Source organism: Mustela erminea, chromosome 7 (assembly GCF_009829155.1).
Source record: "Mustela erminea isolate mMusErm1 chromosome 7, mMusErm1.Pri, whole genome shotgun sequence".
In the NCBI taxonomy this organism is placed as follows: Eukaryota; Metazoa; Chordata; class Mammalia; order Carnivora; family Mustelidae; genus Mustela; species Mustela erminea.
In genome coordinates, this window is record NC_045620.1 from 41,320,068 (window position 1) to 41,344,759 (window position 24,692).

Here is a 24,692-nt window from a genome sequence, read left to right on the forward strand (position 1 = left end):
TGACTATTCCATAAGAAGCTTACTGTGATTTTCTTCTAGAAAGTTTCCAAACTCTTAGAACTTATCGAAAGATGTACTATATATTTTTTTAATTAGATAGCAATTTCAATCTGTGAAAGAACTATCACCAAAGATAAATCAAACAAGCTAATCTCGTCCTACACCTACATTAAGGCAAAGAAAAGAACAGGAAAAAAAATTTTGTCAAGTTGCCTAGAGTTTTACAACACTCTTTTTCCTGGTATACTTAAATAAAAGCTGCTTCCTTGGATATTAACTGAAGATGACAAGTTTAAGGATGACAATGTCCCATTAAATCAGTTACTTTTTTCCTGATTATACTTTAGGGTCTAAAAAATAGTGATTTATGTTTCTTTCTAATTAGATGTGGTGATTAAATCACCCTAGGTGCTGCAGTTTTCTTTAAGAGATAATCTGCTTTTTTAGCTAATTAATAGGGTTTATAAATCTCATTCTATCTTTAAAAAAAAAAAGCTTTTTAATTAACTCTTTTAGCAAAAGCAAAAATCTTTTGATAAAAATCAGCTTCTTCCCAGTCTGCTATAACTCAGGGGAGAAAGCATCCACAATTTTTGAACACAGCACAGTTGGAAATTACTTCTAAAATTTAATGAAAATATTCTGCTGGTTCCATAAAACTTTTTAAATGGTCCAGTACGTGATTCTAGTAACCCAGTGATACAGTACCTGACTGAGAGGTAGAAAAAACAGAATGTGTCCCGTAAAAAGGAATATCCCTGAAGCTAAAACAGAGTAACTGGTGGGCTGGGGGTGGGGGGGGGATATGACACGATTAGACAGAAGACACTCTGTCCTTTGAAAGCCTTTCTCCTAATTTAACACCTCTGCCGCTTCCGCACTCGTGTCCCACCTGAACTTACTGCTCTTCCCACTGAGGAGATGGCTTACTTAACCAGGCCAAAGTGCCTGCCTAATACTCTTGCCGCACACTCTCTTCCGAGGGAAGCCCCTGCCCACAGGCCACTAGAAAGGGCATTCATGTCAGAAACCTCCCTGACAGAAAGCCTTTGTGACTGACAGGAAGCGAAGAAACCGGAGCAATGGTTTACCCGAGAGCAAAACCAAAACATACCTAACCCACCTATATCCCATCGTTCAGGGGCCATTCACTTCACTCCACTCACCCCTACCCAGGGCTGGACTAAGTTAAAATCATTATCTCCTCATTTTTACTAGTAAGCACAGTGAACATCCATCATCTTTTTGGTTAAAAATAAATTAATACAACACACAGGACCAACCCTCTCTAGCTTTGGTTTTTGCGTGTTTTTACTGGTCTGCGAAGACTGTCTTCGCTGCCTGGGGCTGCACGCATGCTCCGGTCTCTCATCCCCTGCCCGACGCCAACCTCAGTCTCTTTAATGATAACATTAAAGCCACGTGGCTATCAGGGTTTGTTTGGGAGAAGCTTTCAGAGAGGGAATAGTTTTATGCCTTCTTTCCCTAGAGGAGAAGAAAAGATTAGTGTATGGAATTTACCAATTTATGATAATAATCAGTTAACAGATTCTCACTGGCAATTTATCTAAGAAACACAGCATTCAACAGTAAATGCTTCTGCATTTCACCAGCGGGTATGTTCTCCCTGAAGAAACAACAGGCCTATCAACCCTTTTCAAATTCAATCAAATAATCCTAGCTTTAAACAAATTGTTAAGTATGCCTTGAGTTGATTTTACTATCAAATTTAAGGCAAATAATCTTCATTTATAAAACAGACAGAGGTGGGATACCACCTCTAACAAATGATCAGCCGATAAGATTTATGGCCAAGCAGATAGCAAACAATTGTAAAAGGTCAGCAAAAAACTAGATTAAAAGTTACAAATTGTTATGAACAAGATAGGTAGTCATTTCTGTCACAGCATGTGTAACACATTTAAATTAAAATGTTTATTGGTTTCTATTAACTTGCTAGGTACTCCTGAAAACGATTATTAAGAAACAATTTAAGATTATATCAGGACATTTCAAAGCACTCAAAATTAGAATTTGAGTACTAAAATATAAAATTTCATGAGAAAAACAGGAATTAAGAAACTAATGTTTTTACTAATGCTATTATCAGCAAATTCATCAGCATAATTATCTAGGGAAATGTCAACAAGATCCTAACTACAACCCAATTTATATTTTCAATATTGTGTAGTCTTGAAGAGCTTACCAAAAGAATCCAATTTTCCTTCTCAATCTATTTTAACCATTCAGCACAGTGAACAAATTACAATCTCCAAAAATGTTCTCAATGCCTGTTTTTCTTTCCATGGAGGTTTTTTAAAAAAAAAAAAAAAAAAACAAAAACAAAAATAGGATAGAACCAGGTCAGCCATGAAACATCAGGGACCACAGCATCTCCAGAGCTGCCCTCTCTGCCAGTCACTCCCTTCCTGCTTCAGCTCTCACTAGCTTGAGGGGAAGTAAGCATCTATCAGGACCATTCAGAGATTCTCCAAGGGCCGCACTTCCCACCAGAAACAAAGTAAAAGAATGATTTTAAAAAAAAAAAAAAAACCCTAAACAGTGGTCCTGCTTCAGGTATGGTGAAGCTGTGGGGACTACTGGTGCCTCATGAATGCTGAACATGGCCTCCCTCGCCCTAGTCACTCCCCACGCCCCCACCCCCATCTGCTCTGAAGGATCCAGAAGCCTTGCGGCTTCATCAGCACTGCCTGCAAGTGAATTTCAATTGCAGTTGACTATCTGTACAAAACATTTACTAAGTCACAGAGAATGTGATAAGATATATAAAAAGTCAACTATGGTGCTTCTTTATATTTTTTTTAATATTTTGCTTATTTGAGAGAGAGAGCACACAAGGGGCAGGGAGGGGCAGAGGGAGAAGCAGACTCTCTGCTGAGCACGGAGCTGGCAGGGGTCCGGCTCGATCCCAGGTCGCTGAGATCTCACAACCTGAGCTGAAGTCAGACATTTAACTGACTGAGCCACCTGCTTCTTTAAAAGTGGCGTGTGGCAGAGAAAAGGTTAAGTGAAATGAAGAAGGAAAATGAGTTTTGGATAGCAAGTACCAAAAAGCACACTTAAAATAATAGCAAAAGTCAGGATTTAAGAAAACAACTTGAGGTATCACTTACTCTTGCTTCATTCTGCTGAAGTTTTTCCTCCATACTTAAGGCTGTGGGGGAGTCTAAGAGGGCAATCTACAATTTAAGCCATAAAAGAGAACAGCAATTAGTAAACAATTATCTGCAGGAAAGATTTGTCCATGATTGATAATTATCAAAAAGTACTATATAAACTATTAAGCAGAGGTAAAATGTCTTGTCCCACACCCCCTAAAAAGTGTCAGTCATCACTATGTCTTCAATTGATGGGGTACATATCTCATAATATTCAAAACCATGGCATCCTAGCAAACCTACATTTGCAATACAAATCAGTAAAGCAAAGGAAAAAGACAAACATGTAACATACTGACATTTTGCCAAAATCAAACACAACCTAAATCCCTAGATCAGAAAGCGTTCATCTGTTATAAACATGCACAATGTAAAAATTCAAAAAGAAGCATAAATCTTGCTCAACCCCTGGCTTCTGAGATTTACCCACCTTGATACATGCAAATGAAACTCATTTATTTTCACTGCTGGATTACACTCCATGTATGGTATGGCTACACCACAATCTATGTACCCATTTTTTTTTTTAATCTATGTTGCAAAGGTATAAAGATTGACATAAGAATGATAAACACCAAAATCAGGCTAGAAGTGGGACAAGGCAGACAGAGCAGGAGAAGCAAAGGGAGCCAGGTGGGATACATAGGGGCTCTGACTGTGTTTGGGAACTCATAATCTGAGAGGCAGGGACCTAGTACTCCCTAGGATGTCATCAGAAATAAAAGAAAGGGGTCACAGAAAAGGTAGAGATGAGAGCACACAGTCAACAATGTAACAGCATTGTATGGTGACAGATGGTAGCTACACTTGCGGTGAGCATAGCATGTAGAGAAGCTGAATCACTGTTGTACAGCTGAAACTAATGTAACACTATGTCAACTAGATTCAAAAAAAAAAAAAAAAGGGTCTTCCTCCCTCCCCATCCCACGTAACCAGTCTTAGCCAATATGCTAGCTAAACCTGCAATTTTTTGGTCATATGCAAGCATATTTTTGTTGTTTTTTAAACAAACAGCATGAATACTATTCTGAATAGTGCCATCTTCACTCAACAATATATCTTGGAGAAAATTCAGTGCAAATAAATCCACTTCATTAATTCCAACACACTGTGCAATATTCCACGATATGGATATTCCATAATTTATGTTAGTACTTCCCTCTTAATGAAAATGCAGGGTTTTTTCTAATCTTCTGTTTTACCAGCAATGCTATAAATGACTATCCTGTACCAGTTGCCTCCCTTATACATAGCTGTATCGATAAATTCCTCGAAGGGAATTTGTGAGTCATTTATATGTATGATTTTCTTTTTAATTGCCAAGTTGTCCTCCTCAGAGACTATAGAATTTTTTCATTATTATTTACTTCTCAATTTCTATTCAAATGAATGCAACAGCCGCAAGGTGATCTTTTTGGGCTCAGTTCAACATTCAGGCTAACAAGACTACCGGGGGCCACACTTGGCCTCTGTCTCCCCAGCAGACAGCAGACTAACAACAGGATGGCAAGGTCCTCATGAAGTCTCTGCAACTGTCCTCACAGCTGTCAGGAGCTATTGTCTTTGGCCCTCTCGAAGGGTTGAGACTCAAACCTGCAGACTGGGGGGCTCACCTTGGCTTAGACACCCCACACCCCACAGAGGCAACATCTCTTGCAGAGGCCTACCCCCTGAGGTCCACAAGAGACAAACCCAGTTACCAGTCACTGCACTCTGGGAAACCCAAAATTATGGCTTCCCGCACACACTTACAGTTTATGTATAGTCTGTCCTAATCCTGATGCAAGTCTTCTAGAAGGGTCATTTTTATCATCAGAGATGTTGCCCCGTTCTAAAGCTGGCATCCCACGTTTTCCAGATTAGAGAGAATAAAGCCAGCAAGTTAACCGTTAGTAAAGCAACTTCATCCTTAGTGAAGGCAGAGGAGTTCTGCTAACCATGACGAGGGCACATCGAGGCAGCACCTAGCACGCTGTCTTGCACCCAGATGGTACTCAACAAAGAGGTGCCAGTGAAGAAATGCAAATGGCGGGCGTTATAATGATGGCACTGTTTATATATGATCAACAATTTTCAAAACAATCAGCAACCCCTCTTCAACATGGCTAATTTTACAGACTCCACTCTTGGTCTATCTTTCCTCTCTACTCAAAGCTGAAACATTCCTACCGCACTGACTCTCAGCAGATAATCAGACTGAACACAAGCACACAGGCTATCATGACCGTTACACCTTTTGGAAACGTGACCTCAGTCCTTTTAAAAGAAATTTTGGGTAAAACTAAACCATTTTCAATTAAACTACTCTTTGCAGGGTGTCCATTTAGAAGAAAAATGTTCAGGATTAAATAATACTCAGATGAAGTTCATGCCTTAAATCAATTACACTACATCAAAAATGCAGCAGTATCAACGCTACTAACCACGTGGACCAGCACCTGCTGCCTCCTGCCCTTGCCAACGTACTCTGCAGTCAAGCACTGCGGAGCTGTGCCCATCTGACAGGTTTTTTAAGAATTCTGAGGTATAATTTACATGCAGCAAAATATACAGCTTCATGACTATTTGTCAGTGTGTCCATTTTTGTATATATATTCATTTTACTATTCTTAGTATTTGCATTTACTGTATTTCAAGGGACGTTGAGCATATTTTCATAGATTAGGAACCATCTGAAACTTTTTTCTGTGAACTGTGCTCATATCCTTTGTTCACTTTTCTATCAGCTTGTGATCCTTTATCTTTTTTCAATATTTTATTTATTTGAGAGAGAGAGAGAGAGAATGAGCAAGCACATATGGCAGAGGTTTGGGGGAGCAGAGGGAGAAGCAGGCTCCCCGCTGAGCAGGGATGCCGACATGGGCTCGATCCCAGGATCCCAGGATCATGACCTGAGCCAGAGGCAGACACTTAACAGACTGAGCCACCCATGTGCCCCATCTTATCTTTTTTAATAGAAGCTCTTTTCATAATAAAGAAAGTGTACAAGTTAGCAATCTTACTTCCTGGTTTGCACTGATTAGAGCAAATTTTCATGGTGTCATATAAATATGCTATGTTGTTCCTTAGCTTGGTCTATATGAGCTCTCATGAAATGAGAAAGAGGAGTTATGGTTCCCTGTGGCAAATGTTTTTAGCTTTGTCTACTGCTATTTCCTATAGTGTTGTTGTGGGTTTTTTTCCTTTATAAAAGCTGACATCATGTTTGATTTTAATTATGAATTGCATTCTTTGCTATAATAAAGTACCTTTTTATGTATACATTACATAAAATATAACAACAACATAATGCAGTTTTTGTACCTCCTTCTTTCCCCTTTGAATTACCTAGTGGGCCTGTGCTCAGTCTTACAAACATCATGTAACAGTTTTACTATGTGACCCTCTCAGAGATGTGTCCATCTTAAAAGTTTGCACCTGGTGATATTTTTATTATCCAGCTATCATTTAAAGTTTCTCTGTGACTCCAGCTACACAAATGAGAAATCCATTCTACTTCCATCTTCTCTTCTTGTCTTTCTTTGCCTCCTGACTTTTCTGGCTTATTTCATTCCTGTATTGTCTAATTTTCTCATCTCCAGATACATTCAAGAGAAAAGGAGTTCAGACATTCTCTCCTGCCAGATTCAAAGCAGAAGTCTGAAAATATGCTTTAAATGTAACAAAAGAGAATACTTGAAAAGACAAGCGATCAAAACGCTTGACTTCATTAACCATCTGAGAAGTGCACACTAAAATCCTTCTGCAGCCCAACTCTGCATCCATCAGATGGTTACAAGGAGAAATGGACAATCCCACTGGTGTGGCTGGGGCCCTGCAGCAACCAGAGCGGCACCTTCATACATTGACGGTGGACTCTAACTTGGTAGAGGCTCTTTAGAAAACTGTCTGTCAGTATTTGCTAAAACTGAACAAATATTACACCTCTGACCCACCAACTCCGCTCTTAGGTATAAACCTAGTCAAAATGCATCTGTACCTTCACTAAAAGACATGGAGAAGAGACTCAATAGCAGCACTAACAGCCCCAGAAAGGAAACTCCCCAAATGTCCATCAGAATTAGAAGGGAGAAATGAGCTGGGACACAGGTGTCTAATGGAATTCAGCATACAAGGGACAATGAACAATCCACAATTACGGGCAACAATATGATCAATCTCACAAACACAACACGGAATGGAAGAGAGATCAAAGGAGTATATACTGCATGATTCCATTTATATAAAAAAAACAGGCGACCGTAAAACCTAATCCACACCCTCAGAAGTCGGGGTAATGGTTACTCTTGAAGAAAATGGCAGGTAGCACCCGGAAGAGGGACATCAAGGGGGTCTTCCAGAGTCCTGGTAAGTTCTGTTCCTTCATATGGGTGCAGGTTAGACGGCAGATTCAGCTTGCGAAAATTCACTGTGATCTGGATACTTATAATATGTAATTTCCCTGTACATACACAATTCTTCAATAAAGAGCTCCTATATATGTATGCATATACAAACCACTACATATATATCTGTATATCTCTACCTGTGTAGTAGGAGAAGCAAATACATGTTTGATTCTTGTGCTTTATTTAGGTTATACTTTTGAAACTCTGATGCACATGACCCTGGGCACTGGCAAATACATAAACTTATTAAAAGGAGGAGCTGATTTTTATTTAGCTGTCCGTAAGCAAATAATGGAACTTTGATGTGAATATTCAGTGAACCATGGAAGCATCTGGAATATCACCAGAATAGAGCAATGTCATCAGAAAAAATTATAGAGATTTTTTTAATGGGCACTTAAGAACACCTGCTTATTTTATTGAGCATCACAAATTTAATTAATTTAGGATAAGCCTGTATTGTCTCACAACAATTTCTAGTTTCATAGTGTAATAAATTATTTTAAATTGGGATTCCTGTTTTTACTATAATGTATTAAGTTTAACAAAGAATTTTATCTTCAATGCATTCTAAAATAGACTTAACTGTCTCTTCCATCTTCACCCTCAAAACTACAGCAACAAAAATTCTCCTTTAATTATACCGCGGCCATTGGTCATGAAAGAAAAGGCCACTGGCACATACAATACTTCTGAAGACATTCCTCAGATAGAATATGTAAAGTTTTAATAACTTAAAGTTTTCTGCCCATATGATAAGGCTCCCTTCAAGGATTTCCTCAGTTTAATTTAAAAAGGCTGTTCTTCCTTTTTTTTTCCTTCATTCCCGTAACTCAGTAAACTACTGAGTACCAGTTGCATCAAGAATTTTCCAAATACTTTCCCTCACAGATAATAGTTTGGGTGATCCTATCACATCACCCCTAAATGTTCACCTCAGATAGGTAATGTTTTAATAACACTGAAAACAAGATCCCAATAACATGGTGTGCAAATTAAAGCAACTATCATGTCACAAGTTAGAGGATCCTGACAGCATCACATACATCTGGGTCATTCACTCTGGCAACTGCCTTTCACACACAGGAAAGGTCCACGTCAAAACATAAAATATACGTGGAGATATTTCTAAGTGCAATGAACAATTCCTATTCAACTGTCATCTGCCATCTTACGGGAAAGAACCACCAGGTATATTTCAGGACACAGGAAACTCAATGAGGTTTTCATCCTGGTGATGGTTTCAGGGGCCAAACCACTTGTACTATGTCAAGGGCTTCAAGGGCCATATATTCCTAAATGAAAAGCTGTTCTAGAGAGAGCACTCTGCATTTAAAGAAAAGCATTTTTTTAATGATACACTTAAGGCATCCATATGTGGGTTAAGAAAATGAGAAGAAACGATTCTTTGTTTATTTCTAACTTGACTCTAAGTTGAATATTTTAAAAAGCTATCCCTGGTCTTCTTTCAAGGGTGGCCTTTCTTCACAACAGCATCTAAAACCAATCAGAACCTAATTCACGCTACTCATCTCAAAATGTAACTCTGTGTGTATACTATATAAGTTAGCAAGTTCATTGTGAAAAAAAATCAAAGGACAAAGCCCCTTCATTAGAACCCCAAAAGATCCTGAAGTAAGGCCATTTTGACAATCAATTGAGGCCTCAGGGACAACATCTCAGCCAGCCACAGGCTTGTCACACATGTCACCGTAACACCATAACCACCCCTGTAATGGGCAATACAAAACAGATTCAGAAAGGTCCTCAAACAAGTCTTTCATTCTGTTAAAATACATTTTCAAGTCATAAAATGCATGGGTAGAATTTTAAGTATTACTCCAAGCACCTCAATTTCCTTCCACTAATGGAGATTATGCTGCTAATCCTATTGCATGCTAAATTTCCATCCATAATTGATAACTATTAGATAGTTAATCATTTCAGGTTTAGTGGATAAAATCTTCCACACAGAGCCCATAATGAATGCAAAGGCCAATGGGAGGGTAATGTAAAGGAGAGACTGGCTAACTCATTCAAAGCTTTACTTAGCACTTATTTACTCAAATCAATACAACGAGTGAGATAATTGTCTCATTAAGATCTAGAAATAGATGTCATTACTCAAAGAAAATTATCCATAAATCTCAGAAAAACCCAACCTGATTCCCTTGAGCAAGCAGCGTTTTCAGTCTGGCTATTTCGGCACGCAGCTCACGGATGAGTTTGACGTTGGCGTCCTCATTAATAGTAGGCTTGTTGATGATGTTTTTGGCTCTATTTGCATAGCGAAGAGTACTTAGGGTTTCTCCGTAATTGACATCAGCAGGTGAAATGGCTGTGAAAAATGAATTCAAAAAATAATTTATCCAGCACTCCGTGTTTCATTTAACACAAAGTTGGTTCGTAATTTAAAAGTCAGATTAACCCCAGGTCATTGGATAGACTAAATATTCATTGCCACAGTAATGAATATTAAAAATTATCTAAGATTTATAGGAAAGGTGCTCACTATACCAAATTAAATGTCATTTTGCTCCCCTTAAGTCTAGAATCAGCCAGCTATCCAACCAACTCTAAAACGAGATATACTCCTCTGTGCTTCAAGGAGTTTCTCTGTTGAAGACACAGGAAGATGATTTCAAGACTACCTGTACATCTCAGTATTACATAGAAATTAAAATACTTTTAAAGGTTTTGGCGAAGGCTACCATCTGTAAAAGTCTAGAGCATGATCATTTTTCAAACAGACAGTAGGTCAGTGTATTCTTCTCTTCTTAAAGTTTGGTGAACTGCCCTCTCCCTCACCACAGCCTGTAGGGCTCGGGAAACTAGATAGTTGTACCCAGGGTACACACCCAAGACAGAGCCCTTTGCTCCAGCATTTATACAAGGCCTGGGGAGTGACAGAGATGCAAACATAGGAAGGGAAGAGGAGTAGGGGCAAGCAAAAGTGGAGTTAAAAGTTTCTGAGCTCCCCCTGGCATCTGTCTCCTCTTTGCCCATTTTTCCTTTCTACTACATTTCTTCCAGTTAGTGATAATGCAGCAGCAACATCTAGAACTGCTACCATTATTTATGTACCTTGTTGTTTTGCCTCTCGATTCCTCATTTAAATTCTACATGTACTGCTTCAGAACAGAAAAACAAAAGTTGGGTTATTTTCACTTTATGTTCCCATACTGATTTTCTCCTGTGAGCTCATGAAGTGAAAAGCTTCAATCCCATAGTTTGAGCAAAGACAGGGTGAGAGCCATTCTGCACATAGTATCCCAGCTTGCACAACACACGGCAAGTTTATCTAACTAGTAAATGGGAAGGAGAGTTACTAATAGGATATTGTAGATGGGATCACAGTGACTTTCTTCAAGAAAGAAAAATTATTGTTTTTAAAATTTTAAAAAAGGTACTATTTCCCAGTGAGACACTTGAAACTTAAACATCGACAGTTAGTTCATATAAAACACTATATGCTGAGGAAAAGAACCTGGAATCCTTACTGGCGATCATGATGGTTTTAGAGTTCCCACCAAGACTGTCTTTCAACAACCAAGTCAAAACAGAATCCCTGTAAGGCACAAAAACTTGCTTCTTCTTCACAAGAGGGTTTGCCGCGTCCTGAGATAAGTCGGCTGCACAGAAGAAAAAGAGAAAAAGAAAAAAAAAAACCTAGTGATGTTTTTCGCTCTAATTTGGCTTCAAAAAACCTTAAGGCTATAAACTCGCTCTGTAACACAAACATTAAACATAATTGCTTTATGCTAATACAGTATGGCGACGAGTAAGAGGCAGCAGGGGACGAGCAAAAACCCACCTAAGGCAGAAATGACATTTCCCAGAGTCACGAGGGATTTGTTAATATTCCCCCCTTCCTTCAGTCTGACCCCAGTGGCACCAGTGGCGTCTGCGCGCTCACTTCCAGCAAGATCGACTAGGTGGATCTTACTCACGGTTTCACACGGCATTTCAGAATCAAATTTTGCCTGCAGCAAAACATAAAAGCAAAATTGAAGGGATGTAAAGAGCACTGATGTTGTTTGTGATACAAATCCTAATTATTTTCCACTCCTCACTGTGATCTCTCAGGGTAGGGTTGTTTTTCGTTTTTTGCATTTTTGTTTTTTTTTAATCTTGTTATTTCATAGGCCTTCTCACTGATTACAGAAACTTCCAGATGAAACTGAATACAACACAAGTCTACCATATGTCATTCTTAAACTTTCTGAAGAACTGTTCCATTACTGCAATCACTCGGTCGTTCCCAACAAAGCCTATTGAGTCTGACTGTGGCAGAACAGGACGCAAGTCACTGAGGGCACTCGCAAAGAAAAAAGAAGTAAACAACTAGTTTTGTTCTCATCTAGAATCTTCCACATTCCAAGCACAAGGGCTCTCCAAAATGGGATAAATGTAGACAGTTATGTAAAAGATAATTTGGTGATTATTCAATGTTAAAACTTGTTTCACAAATTATAAAAAACTAAAAACCTTAAATAATGTATTCTTTAATTCTGAGTTCTACCAAAATTTTATGCTCCCTAAGACTTTTAACCTACATTTAACAGTCTAAACCAAAATGACAAAAAGAAATTAATATAGTTTGATAGAAATGTAAGCCTTTTACAAACTAGGGATGGCACAACCTAATCTACATTAACCAGAAAGGAGAAAATCCAATCAACTACAGCAAATCAAAAGGCAAAGACCTGGGCACCTGCATGTCTCAGTGGGTTAAGCGTTGCCTTTGGCTCAGGTCATGATCCCAGGGGTTTGGGATCAGGCCCCCACACAGGGCTCCCTGCTCAGCGGGGAACCTGCTTCTCCCATTCCTCCCTCCCTGCCCCCGCCCCTGTCAAATACATAAAACAATCTTTAAAAAACAAAAACAGAATCTTTTTAAAATCTTTAAAAAACAAAACAAAGATCTAACTAAAGGTAAAGATGTGAAGGGATTTGTTCTGATTGACCTTTGAGAATTTTTTTGTTTATTTTCTTTGCTCTGTGATCCCCTCCTTAATTAAGCACTATCTTTTTGTATCTGATATGTTCAATGGTTAATATAGGTCAGGACATCCCCGAACTCCTAACACATGTGGAAGCCCCGAGGACCCTCTGTACACATTTGCATTCATCTGTTCTACTGGCCTAGGTCTTAAAATAGTTACCCTCAATAATTTCCACACATATTCAAAATGCTCCCCACCTCCTGATCAAAATGAGTTCTTACATCAATACTTAAAAATGTCAGTTGCCCTTTAATATCGTTCTTATAATCCTACTCAACATTGGGGGGTGAGTGCCATGGAGCGATAATGTACCACAATGAGTTACTCACCTTGACCCCCAGCTGGCCTGACTTGGCAATCTATTACCTCCCACAGAGCTCGGAACAATGTAAACTTTGGCTTAATTATGCACAAAGCAAGTTTTTTTAATGTCTAGAGCAGGGTAGAAGCCTGCTAAGTATTTCTTAAGGGTACACATCTGGACATTTCAAACGACTGTGACTGTAACCACAGAGAGACTCTGCACACAGCACATGTTCGACTCTAATTAACAAGGAGATGACAGGCAGTCACCTTTGCCTGCTGCTGCTCCTGGTTCAACAATGATCGGTCCTCAGCTGGTGCTAATCACCTGGTAAAGACCTCGGGGACGGAGCCAGCCGGCCCCGCAGCTGCCCTCACCTGAGTGAACTTGATGGTGAAGATGGCATGAGATCTGCTACTGACGTCGTTCATCCCGGTCGCTGCTGTGGTTCGATTGGTATTTCCCGCATCCATTAGTTCTTCCACATCACCGTAATTCTGTACTAAATGTTTAGATAAATCTGGAGAAGAGGGAAAGAAACAAGTGTGGAAGGGGGGGCTGAGGAAATCTGCCTAATCTCTAATAAACAGAGTAAGAAATTTACCTCTCTGACAGAACACATGGCTGAACAGATCCGTTGACCTGTTCAGAGATCTCACTTGTTCTACGCTGTGGGAGTTTGTAACACGGACCCAAGGGCTGGGACCGTCCAGGATCAAAGCCCAATCTGCCACCCACTAGTGGACTTACATGGTTACGTGTGAGTCAATTAACCTCACTGAGCTCAGTTGCCTCTAATAACGCGTACCTGTATGGTAAGTATTGGCTATTATCATTAACCTCATGAGCACCAGTCAGAGCAAGGTAAATACAAACACTACCTTCATGCCAAACCAGAGAGCATCTTCTAAATTCTTTAAAAACATTTTTTATTCTTTTCTGGGGAACATTCATATGGTTCTAAAATCGAAGCCTACAAAAGGTATACTATGTAAAGGGTCTCGCTGACCCCTATCCTAAGTTCGCTCCACACTTCCCTTCTGTCAGGTAACCCAGTGTTATTAGTTTATCCATACCCTTCTAGAAATAACCCATACATACACATAAAACCATCTTCTTGCCCCTTTCAAACATGGCAGCATACCATAAGCATTGTTTTGCATCCTGCTTGCTTCTATGTCATAATAACTGAAGAATATTCTCTATCAGTTAAGATGATTCCTCAACTCATTTATATGGCTGAAGAGCATACACCTGTATGCAGGTACCATACCCAATTTAACCAGTCTCCTGTTGAGACCATAGATGGTTGTTTACATTTTGTTTCCAATTACAAGTAACACTACTACAAATAATCTCGTACAAAAGTCTTTTCAAATATGTGTGAATATTTCTGCAGAGTAAATTCTTAAGGGCCAAAGTGCTAGATCCAAGCACGTTTGAAATTTTGATGGATATTGCAAAATTGTCATCCACAGAAGGCAATTTACACCCAGCAGTAGCAACATATGAGACTGCCCGTCTCCCAACACTGTCTTATCAGGCTTACTTACGAGGGATAGGTAATAAATGTTATCTTGAAGACTGTTTTGTTTTGTTCTGTTTTTCTCTGAGTATGAGTGAAGCTGAGCATTATTCCCTCCATTTAAAAACCACCTGCATTTCCATTTCTGTAAACAGTCTATCCATATCCTGTGTTCATTTTTCTACTTGGCTGTTGACTCTGCTGTTAGTTAGTTATAGGATCTCTTTATAGATTAGGGAAATTAGTCCTCTGTCTGAAACTTTGATTGAAAAGATTTTCCCCAATTTGTAAGTTGTCCTTTCACTTTGCTGATGGTGTTTCTGCCAAGTCTTATTATTTTACCATTTCAAATTTAATACTCTTATTTCATGGTTTTCTGAGTTGTTTTGTTTTGGTTTTGGTTTCTGAGTTTTAAGTGAAATTTTTTAAAGGACTTCCCTTCTCCAGATTTCTGGAAAAATAGTTAACCCATAGTTCCTTATACTCATTTTACTATGTCACTTCTGACATTAAAATCTTTGTTCCATTTGCCATTTCTCCTGGTATAGAAATGGAGTATGGTACCAATTTACTCTTTTTTTTCCCCCTCCCAGGCAGCTTAACAACCAATATTCCTCCAATGTTTGAATATCAGATTTATTAGAAACTACATCCCCCTAAGTCTCTACATCAGATTCTGGATGTTTTCCCCTGTTTGATTATTCTGTCTTTTCATAAACCAGCTTTATAATATGTTTTAGCATCTGATAAGACAATTAAAGGGAAGCATGAAGGCACAGTTTGCCTAAAAGCTATTAACAATAATAGCTATTCCACGCTCCACAAAACAAACGCCTAGTTACACAACTTACTTTGGGCATAAAATGCAAAATTTCAATTGGAAATTTAATAAAATGCCGATGGAGTCCTGTCAGTACACTTGGTATCACTAGGTGAAAAAGACAACCAAACGAGGAACACCTTTTTAAGCCCAGGACCAGTTCTTAGCCCTGTCTCCAACGAGACACAGATGAAGGACAAGAACCAGAGGAAACCACCTTTCTGGGTGTGATTCCTATGGTCAGCCACACCACCTCTGCAAGTCAGCTGAGTAGCTGCATTTATCAAGACAGCCTTAAACCTAGCCTATATGTGTGAATACTTAGCAAGGACCAGCCCTTGGCCCAGCATTTCTTATAACACAGCCAGTGTTATCACAACACAGATGCTGAGGACCACAGCACAGGAAACTCTGTTAGTGCTCTTCCATTAAGGTAAGAAGTCTTAGAATCTTGTTATGTTCCTAAGTTACCTTTAAGGTCAGTAAAAACATAGCACTGAGACACAAGGCCACGTGAAGAGACAGCTTGTAGGGCTGCGTATGCTGCCTGAGAACACTGGAAAACAAATTTCCAGAGAGTTCTTCTCCTGAGAGCCAGAGGAAATCTACTGGCGAGTCCACGAAATCAGTGACTGGCCAGGGAAGTATAAATTCACACTAATGACACTAATGACAGCTGTAGTGACAGCATGTCAGTTTTACTAGAATAAAATGCCAAAGATAAAGAAACTTTTCACATCTCACCATTATCTTGTGTTTTTCCCCTGAAACTATTGTTTTTACACAAATTCTCAAGAAGAACAAAGCTGTGTTCACTCTTACCCTCAACATACGGTCCTTCTTTTGGATGCTCTCGGACTCTTAGATTGAAGGTTTTGGATGACTTCCGCCTAAGTAGATCTCTCACACGTTCATTATAAATTTCCAAGTAACTAAAAATTTTAAATAGGACTGAACTCAGTAAAATGATTTCAGACATTAATATAACAACAAAACAATAACAGCAGCAACATATATTCATGGGTATGGCTATTTATCAGGTACTAGGCTTAGTACAGTAAGTGGATTTTTTCATTTAATCCATATGACAGCCCAGAGGCAAGTACTACTATTATCCCATTTTACAGATGAGGTTATAGAGGTTCAGAGGTTTTTTTAAACAACTTGTCCAAGGCCACACAGCCACTGAGAGGTCAGGCAGCCATAAGGACCCCCAATTGCTATGTCTGTCATCAAAACCAAAGAGAAGACTGGCTCCCCACCAAGTTTTAATTTCAAGGAGAAAAAAAAAAACAAAACACCTCAACCATCCAGATTTATTTAAAGATTAGCTGGACAGTGATCCTACAAACACAAAGAATAAAACAAACTTTATTCAGATAACAGAAGAAGGCAAGTGAACGGGGTACACACTTAAAAGTCATAAAACTCATTCTATTTGCGATAAACATCCTATGTCAGAGTTTCTGACCAAGCAGGATTACTTCTGCTAGCCTCCCCAAATCCTAATCCAAACTGCACCCAAGAAAGTCACTGAAAACAGACATATTTTAAGCTTTGCTTCTAGCTGTGATAGTATAGGAGGGGAAAATGCTTCCTGCCTTCAGGAATCCAAAGGCTTTATCCTTTATCTACTCCTCGTGCCTGGGAAGAAACTCCAACCAAGCTCACACACACAGTTACTCAGCCCACGGGCCCTACCTGACTTCCGTTCGAAAAGACGCTTCATCCCATCTGGTGGTTTCATTTATCTGACTGAAGAGCCCTTCACAGATCCGAGGTATTAAGCCAGAATCACCCTGCAGTGGGAAGGAAGAACGCCACAGCTGTCACTTGAAATAAAAGCAACTGATGGCTGAATCTGCAATTTGCCAGAGTGGGTTTAGACTCAAGGGACCTGCACGTCAACCCCAGGCCTACCACCGCAGGGCCCCAAATACACCATTTACCCCCTCAGGACTGCTTCCTAGTCTCTGAAATGAGAGGACAGAGCTTTCTAACTTGTACATGCTAGGTCTAGAGTAATATACAGTTATCAGCTCTCAATCAGTTAAATCCTGACTTGAAAACATAGATCTATTCCTTAAACTTTCCAACAAGGTGGTCTACAGCTATAGAATAAATGTGGAAAATCTGATCGGGTTAAATGACCAAAGGTGAAATATACATTGAGCAGAAAAGAAAAACACCAATGAGACCTTGGTAAGCACTCAAAGTTGCTGGTAATCTTCTTAACCCTTAGGTGACAGGACCAAATTAAAACATGTATCCTATCCCTCTCCTGATGCACTGATCCCAACTCCGGACTTCCAAGACAGAGTTTAATACGTCATGTGACTTCTGTGACGTGGGCATCTTCAGGAGTATTCGTGGGTCAGCTGGCACTGACAAGCTGATGAACCCAGAACGATGTTAAAGATGAGGCCAAGTGTTCTTGCTAGGAAACCAAAACTTCAGAGCTTCATGTTTCCTTCCGAAGACCCTCCCTACCTTCACCCAACATGCCACCCTCCCCCAAACAAAAAACACCATCACAGCATTAAGAGAACTTTTTTCCCTTACACCATTAAGTTGGTACCAATTCTTACCATGGAAAATAGGGTGTTTTGTCATTTTTTTTTTATGTTGTTGTGCCTTTAAAAAAACAAAATAAAAAAGGAAGACCCAAACAGTGCTCAACTAACTTTAAGGTCAGAGAAAAACAGGTGTGATTTGGGAGTGCTTTAAGAATGTTTAACTTAATGTAAAAGAGCTACTAGCAGATCAACATGCAAATTTCATTTTTAGAGAAGGCTTTTTTTTTGCAAAGCCACAGTGGGAAACTAGGAAGGGAAAAGTAATGATAAAAAGAAATGTGAAACTCCTGAAACTAACGGCTTGCTCTCCCATGTATTCTTCCATGCTGTTCAGCACTGAGGATTCACAGCACAGCATTTATCTATTTCTCCTGTGAAGGAAAAGCCTGAATTTAAAAGCCAGCTCATAGGCACTCAAATGTTTCCATCTGGAAAGACCCACCCTCCTTTAATGCACTACTACAATTCTGGGGTGCCTGGGTGGCTCAGTTGGTTAAGCATCTGCCTTTGGCTCAGGTCATGATCCCGGGGTCCCAGGATCGAGCCCCACATCTGGTTTCCCTGCTCAGCGAGGAGTCTGCTTCTCTTCCTCCCTCTGCCCCTCACCCTGCTCGTTCTCTCTCAAATAGATAAAAATAACATCTTTTTTTAAAAATGCACTACCACAACTTCTGTAAACCACCAAACCTCTGGCATTTAAGACCCACTGTGCCTGCCAGCAGGAAGCCCTTTGATTCCCGGCTGGAACCTCCACAGCTAGAAGAGGTCATAGGTCTGACAGGCAATGAGGAGAGCTTTCACTATGATATAAATAAAACACACCAGCACTATCTAGATCTGGAGAAAACACGGAACGAGATAAAAGTACCTGCAATAATGTCTAGTTTTTACTCCTCCGTATTTTGGGGCAAATATAACTTTAATGTCTGTTAGGTTTATATAGCATAACTACTAAACCCCACATACTCCACAACTATATAGACTCTATGTAAACAGCGTAAGTCTCTTTTTATGTATATGCTGAGGTTATGTAGTGCCTTTCCACCAGAGATATTTTTTTTAACATTTCTCTTGAGGAAAATATGTTTTGAATAATTTTAAAAAGAACGGAGTTCAGTAATTTTATTCAAACTGTTGTGTTGGCAGAAAAAAAGAATAAATTACTTATGGGCCCAGCATACTTTTTTGATAAGATTATAAAGCCTTTAAAAACAGAAAACGAACTGAGACTTGCATCCATTATTCATGCTTATAAGCTTAAAACTATTTCTAATTTAAAATCTCTCAAAGGAAATTTAGTCCAACTTATTACTGAGTTTTATCTTATTGCTAAAGAATGATCAGAACATGAAAAGCAAGTTAGTACAGACCAAGTAGATAAAAGAGATAATTCTATCAGTCCAAAGAGAGATAATGAGAAATTTTCTTCCCACAGTGTAAAACAACGTACAGAATTTCCCATCATAGTGTATGACTTTCCCGATCCAGTTTGCCCATATGCAAAGACACAAGCATTATAACCTTCAAATGCAGACTTCACGACATCTGTGCCGAGGGTTTTGAAAATCTGAAAGCAGAAAAAACACAGATACACACACACACAAAAGACACAATTACCATGGATTTTTAATAAAAAGCCCCTTCAATGTTGACAATATTCTTGAACGCTACTTTCGTCTTATAAGGATTACGCCACATAAATAAATCATCACAGAACTATTAACAGAATATGTATACACCCCAGTTTTTAATCAAAAGGAAACTTTTTAAGGAAGCAAAAAGCAACCCCATCCTTTACCCTACTTAACAAAAAATTCCTGAAATAAAAAAAGTGTAAACAAGGCCAAGTGACAATCATGTCTAAGAAGCAAAGATGATTTTTAAAGCATGATGATTTACCATTTCAGAATTAAATAAACTTATGGAGTTACTCATTCTATCAGAGCTTCCAGAAACTAAATACTCAAAACCTGAAAATCACAGCTGCCAGAAGTTACTGCTCAAACCATGCCAAATCAAGGCCGTCATTTAAGGGCCCAGCTATCCATCAGAATCAGTCTCAGAAGGTTGTCTGAGAGCTGAGGGGTGAGCGGGTGTGAATGAGGCTGGGATGGTCGGACTCCCCTGTGTCAGAGGCCAGATGCTTCTTCCTATTTGAAGGTTTGCCCAGGTTGGAGAGGGCAGGGAGATGAGCTGCATGGGGCCCTGGGGTTGCACCTACAATGGTCTGAGTCCATGGCTGTCACACCACGTAACTGAAGAGGGATACTCTGGGGAATGAGAGAGTGTGAAGGACAAATACTTCACCCAGACAGCTGATGTAAATGAGGCCAGTGGAGATGTGTGGCCATCCTAGGTACACAGAGTTGGGAAGGGAACCAACCAGAACTTTTTCCAAACCCCACAAGCCTTCAAGCTGCCTCCTGTCTTCTCGGACCAATAGGCACACTAAGGCCACATAAAACACCTCCCTGCTTCAAAAACGAGGCGTGTCAGCAGCTGAAGAAACATCATGAGGCAGCATGATTAGGTTCTTGTCAGAGCCAGGAACAGGTGAGGCACTATGTTGTGGGGTCACCACAGTCCAGCTGGGAGCCTCATCAACCCCTCAGGAGTGTTCAGTCTCTGTGAGTGATGCTGGATTAGATAAACTTGAAACCCAGGATCTCTCCTGCAGGAGCTAATAAGCCCTCCAGCCACCCACTAGATAGCGCCAATGAACACCAGTCCTCTGGATCTCAGCTCCACGTAAACCATCCCTGTTAATAATACAGCCTGGCATCCAAGGACAAAATAATAGCACAGCCAACCAGACTTTGGCTTTCTTCAGGCACCGTCTTGCCGCCATCTTGCTTGGACTTTGTTTTCTCAGTTTCTTGGTCAAAGATTTACAAACTATCCTTTCAATGAAGTCACTTCCAAAATGACCGGTCTCATTCATGCTGTTCATTTGTATCCATTTCAGCTTTAAGAGAGGCTGTTTTCTAGTCCTACTCTCAAATTCTGCCTGACTTACTCAACTCTCAACAATGACAGCAGATCACACTGTGTTCACATACTAGTCCTCATAAAATTCTACTAGATGGGTAGCATCACTTAGGTCCCACTTCAGGGGGAAAAGTCAGATGAGTGAGCATATACAGTGAGTGGCAGAGTTGGGATTTACACCTGGGCACTTTTGACCCCCAAAACTCTGCTTCTAAAGACTTTATCACTATGTGGCCTCTTCTCACATCCTTGACATCAGCCACAAAGCCCCAGCCCTCCCTGAAAGGACCTCCTCCCATAAACTGTGAAAAAGTAGCCCAGAATCCCAGGGAGACCACCCATCCAAGGTTAGTTTTCAGCACTGTATATGAAATATGAGGAGAAACTCTAAATTTTTCATCAATTCTGATTATACAAACGGTAAAAGCTATCTATCATTTTTACCATGTCACAGGATGCCACTGGATAGGAAGAACAGCCTTACATAAACTTCCCAAAGAATAAGAGAAGGATCTTCTATAATACCTTTGCCTGAGGCTAAAGCAAAGTCATAGAAAATATATTTAAATCAAACCCAAAACTTTTCAAAGTAAAACACTTTCCCGGGGTTAAAATCCCACCCACCATTTTAGTATAACCTATTTTCCAGGAAGCTGATTCAGCTTGAGTTCTCTGAGAGACTTGGGGGCCCAGAGTGTGTGGAAGTAGGGGGTGGGGGGACATGCTAGACATTACTGCAAAACAGGCCTAGAATATGCAGGTCTGGAGATGCTGAGACCCAGGCCAGGCTCAGTCTCAGCTTCAGTAACCCACCCAAAGTTGCCTCAGGACCCAGAGAAGCAGCAAGACACTGCCCACATCTTCAGGGTTCTTGGCAAGGAAAACAGGCTACCCCACTGCGGCTCCCAGGAAGGACTTGTTTAGCATCCCCAGTCAAAGCAAGGTGGGGAGGGAAGGGCTGCTTTGTGAGACCTACGACCTGCCTTCCCCCACTGGCATCAGAAACCCTGCTGAGATCCTCACCTGGCCAGGTGACCCAAAATTCCCCTTGCTACTTGCCTCAGCACAGATTTTCAAGCTGATTTCCAGGTCATTCAAGGCATCACAGGGCCTCACTTGAGGGAAACTGCCCACAAGAGGGCACTGTTAAAACAAAAGACTCACCCATACAGCTTGTCAACCAGGAGATTGTAGGTTTCAAGTTACTCCAGGGTTGAATCAAGGAACAGGCTGTGTGAGATCAAAGCCTCCCTTTGGAGTTTTGAAGAACCATGAGGAAAATTAGACCTTATTTAATGGTCTTTAATTTATGTGAGTATAGACTTAAATCACGCAGTGATTTTTTTTCTACATCTAAAATTAATTTGTAAGAAATATTGCTGGTCTTCTTATTTGGTATTCGTTTAATGGTAAAGGAAACTTGAGTTGAACTATAGTAACAGGCATGATACATTTTCTCAACATGCCTTGATACTCAGATGAGAAGGAGAAGACAACCGACCATCATGCTAAGCTTGCATCTTCCCCTATCAATAGCTGGGATACGACCTAACAGCTGAAATCCTGTGCCAGATGAGGCAGCATGAAAACTTTAATCAATAGTCAAAACTGAAGCTCTTTTTAACATTAGGGGTGAGGGAAAATGACCCATCTGTCTAATAGTGTTTAAAAAAAAAAAAACAGGTATTTTTCTGTATCTATGCTGATTTTATTAACATGTGATCCTGCTAGAAAGTAGTAATTACTAACACATCTCCTACTTTTTTAGTTTTGTAATTTAATGGAACAATGTCAGGTTATTCATCTATAACCATATAAATAAAGTCGAAAAACCCAAAACACCTGAGAAGAGACGCTACTACGCATCCACCTGAAGCATGGAAATTATCCCTATCAGTTAGAAGGTTTTCACAAACAAAAACTATTTTTAAACCCAGAGCATTTATTTTTAATTTCCAAAAAAGCTAAACTTGTTCCTGCTTCCCTGATCTTGACTCTTGTAGAACCAGGAAATGTCATCTGTTCCTGTAAATTAACCACCATCTGTAAACGAGTTCTGTCAGTCAGCAAATGCTTACTGAGCATCTCCAGTGTGCCAGGCCCTGCTGTCACACACCGCTCTTGTTGCTCCCACTGTGGACTTTCCCTCCACACAGCCCTCCTTTCCCAAAAGGCCTCCAACTCAAGTTAAATAACGAGGAAAATCCAGCCGCTCAATGGGTAAATTAGAAGTGGAAACTTCACAGCTCTTCATCCGTCCTCTGTGGAAGACAGCCTGAAGACTATAGAATGAACTGGCTTTTCCCTTAACAAAATCCCTCACACCAGCCACCTCATTCCTATTCCACTATTAAAGCCAAAATCTGGATTCCAGTACCTGTAACATTCTATTCCTCACCACGCTCTTAGCTACCAATGCTGATTAATCAGCTACTTCAACAGCAAAGTCTTCTGCACCGCTGTTAAAAAAGAAAACCACAAGCCCAAAATAGAGTTACTTATTATTATTGTGTGACTAGGCCACGTCAAAAACCGGGGTTCAACACCTGACCTAATTGCAATTTCAACCTCCCCCGGATATGTAGTCTTAACTGGTCCATCAGGAATTTTCTGGTCAGCACCAATGCAGTAATTTGTCACATGGGCCCTCTCAATCCCCCAAAGGAAGATGAGGTGATCCACCTACTAACACCCTCTACTCTTCCCCTGGGGGGGAAGATGATCTTGCCAAAACCAATCCTTTCTTCTCCTTTGCTACTTTTCTGGCCCTGTTTCTGCCTATAAAATCCTTCCATTTGGTACAGCTCATTGAAGCTCCTTCCTCCTTGCTGGATGGGATGCTGTAGGACTCATGAATCGATGAATAAAAGCCAATTAGATCTTTAAATTTACTTGACTGAATTTTGGTTTTTAACACTACTCACTTATCCATTTATTCATCAACAGGGCTGTCCTAGCTATCATTTAGAACAAACCAACCCTTTACTCTTATGTCCTAAAGACCTTCCAGTGGCATCTCCACTGACCTACACCTCAGCCCCAGGACCCCAACTCTGCTACTATTAAGTTGATTAGATCTATGAGCTTGAGCGAGTTATTTAAGCTCACTGAGTCTCTTTGACAAAGAAAAACAGAGAGCTAAAGTTAAATCTGGTCTTGTGAGAATCAAGGGAGACAGGGTATGTGAGTGCCGAGCACAGCTGTAAACTCCAAAGCAAACTCAGGCAACACTAATGGCTGGTCCTTCTTTCATACCAGGCAACTCTCCCTCTTTGTGGCTCTCATTCTTATTGCTGTCATCCTTTCTATTTTGCCCTGACACTGAATCCACATGTTCTGGATACAGTCACTCCACCATCTCCTTTGAACAATTCCTCTAAGTTGTCTACATCTTAACACCAGCATTTACATTGCTTCAGTAAAGCCAATCACTTCCACAAACTATTTCCTAGCCCACTGTACTTGTCCAATGTCGAGGTGTGTGCAAATGACCCGGGAACCTGCTAAAAATTCAGTGGGTCTGAAATTTGTTCAGTCAAGATTTTGCATTTTTAACACCTACCAGGCAAGGCGGTGTTTCTCATACATGGACACACCAAGTTGCAAGCAACTAGACAAGAATACCACTTTAAGGTGCCACCCCATGGATTATAACCCAGAGCAGGCAAAACAGGAATTCTTATCCTAGTAATAAGACATCAGGCCTGAAGCAATATATTTAAAGAAGCTGAGAACAAGCCAGGAAGAAGCCCATAATCCTCCTCTCTCACTGGCGCTTCCCCATAACTTGGCTCTGCTCAAACGCCCAGCTGGTCCCAGGGACATGCCCTTGCCCTGCTCACATGCAATGGTTTCCCACAAGGATCTTTGGGTCTGTTCCTCTATGCCCATATGACATCCACATTT

The 24,692-nt window shown here is 40.2% G+C and overlaps 1 protein-coding gene across 4 annotated transcripts in view; it reads right to left on the reverse strand.

Annotated features, from left to right (window-relative positions):
• Nucleotides 1-24,692, reverse strand: part of KIF16B (kinesin family member 16B) — a 277,612-nt gene that overhangs the window by 213,317 nt on the left and 39,603 nt on the right. For all 4 annotated transcript variants that reach the window (XM_032351450.1, XM_032351451.1, XM_032351449.1 and 1 more), the window contains exons 4-11: nt 19,249-19,365; nt 16,924-17,021; nt 16,045-16,154; nt 13,255-13,397; nt 11,382-11,550; nt 11,068-11,199; nt 9,730-9,905; nt 3,135-3,200 (exon numbers count right to left, since the gene is read on the reverse strand). In XM_032351450.1, the coding sequence (XP_032207341.1) occupies nt 3,135-3,200; nt 9,730-9,905; nt 11,068-11,199; nt 11,382-11,550; nt 13,255-13,397; nt 16,045-16,154; nt 16,924-17,021; nt 19,249-19,365 (1,011 nt within the window). The remainder of the gene's footprint in view (nt 1-3,134; nt 3,201-9,729; nt 9,906-11,067; nt 11,200-11,381; nt 11,551-13,254; nt 13,398-16,044; nt 16,155-16,923; nt 17,022-19,248; nt 19,366-24,692) is intronic.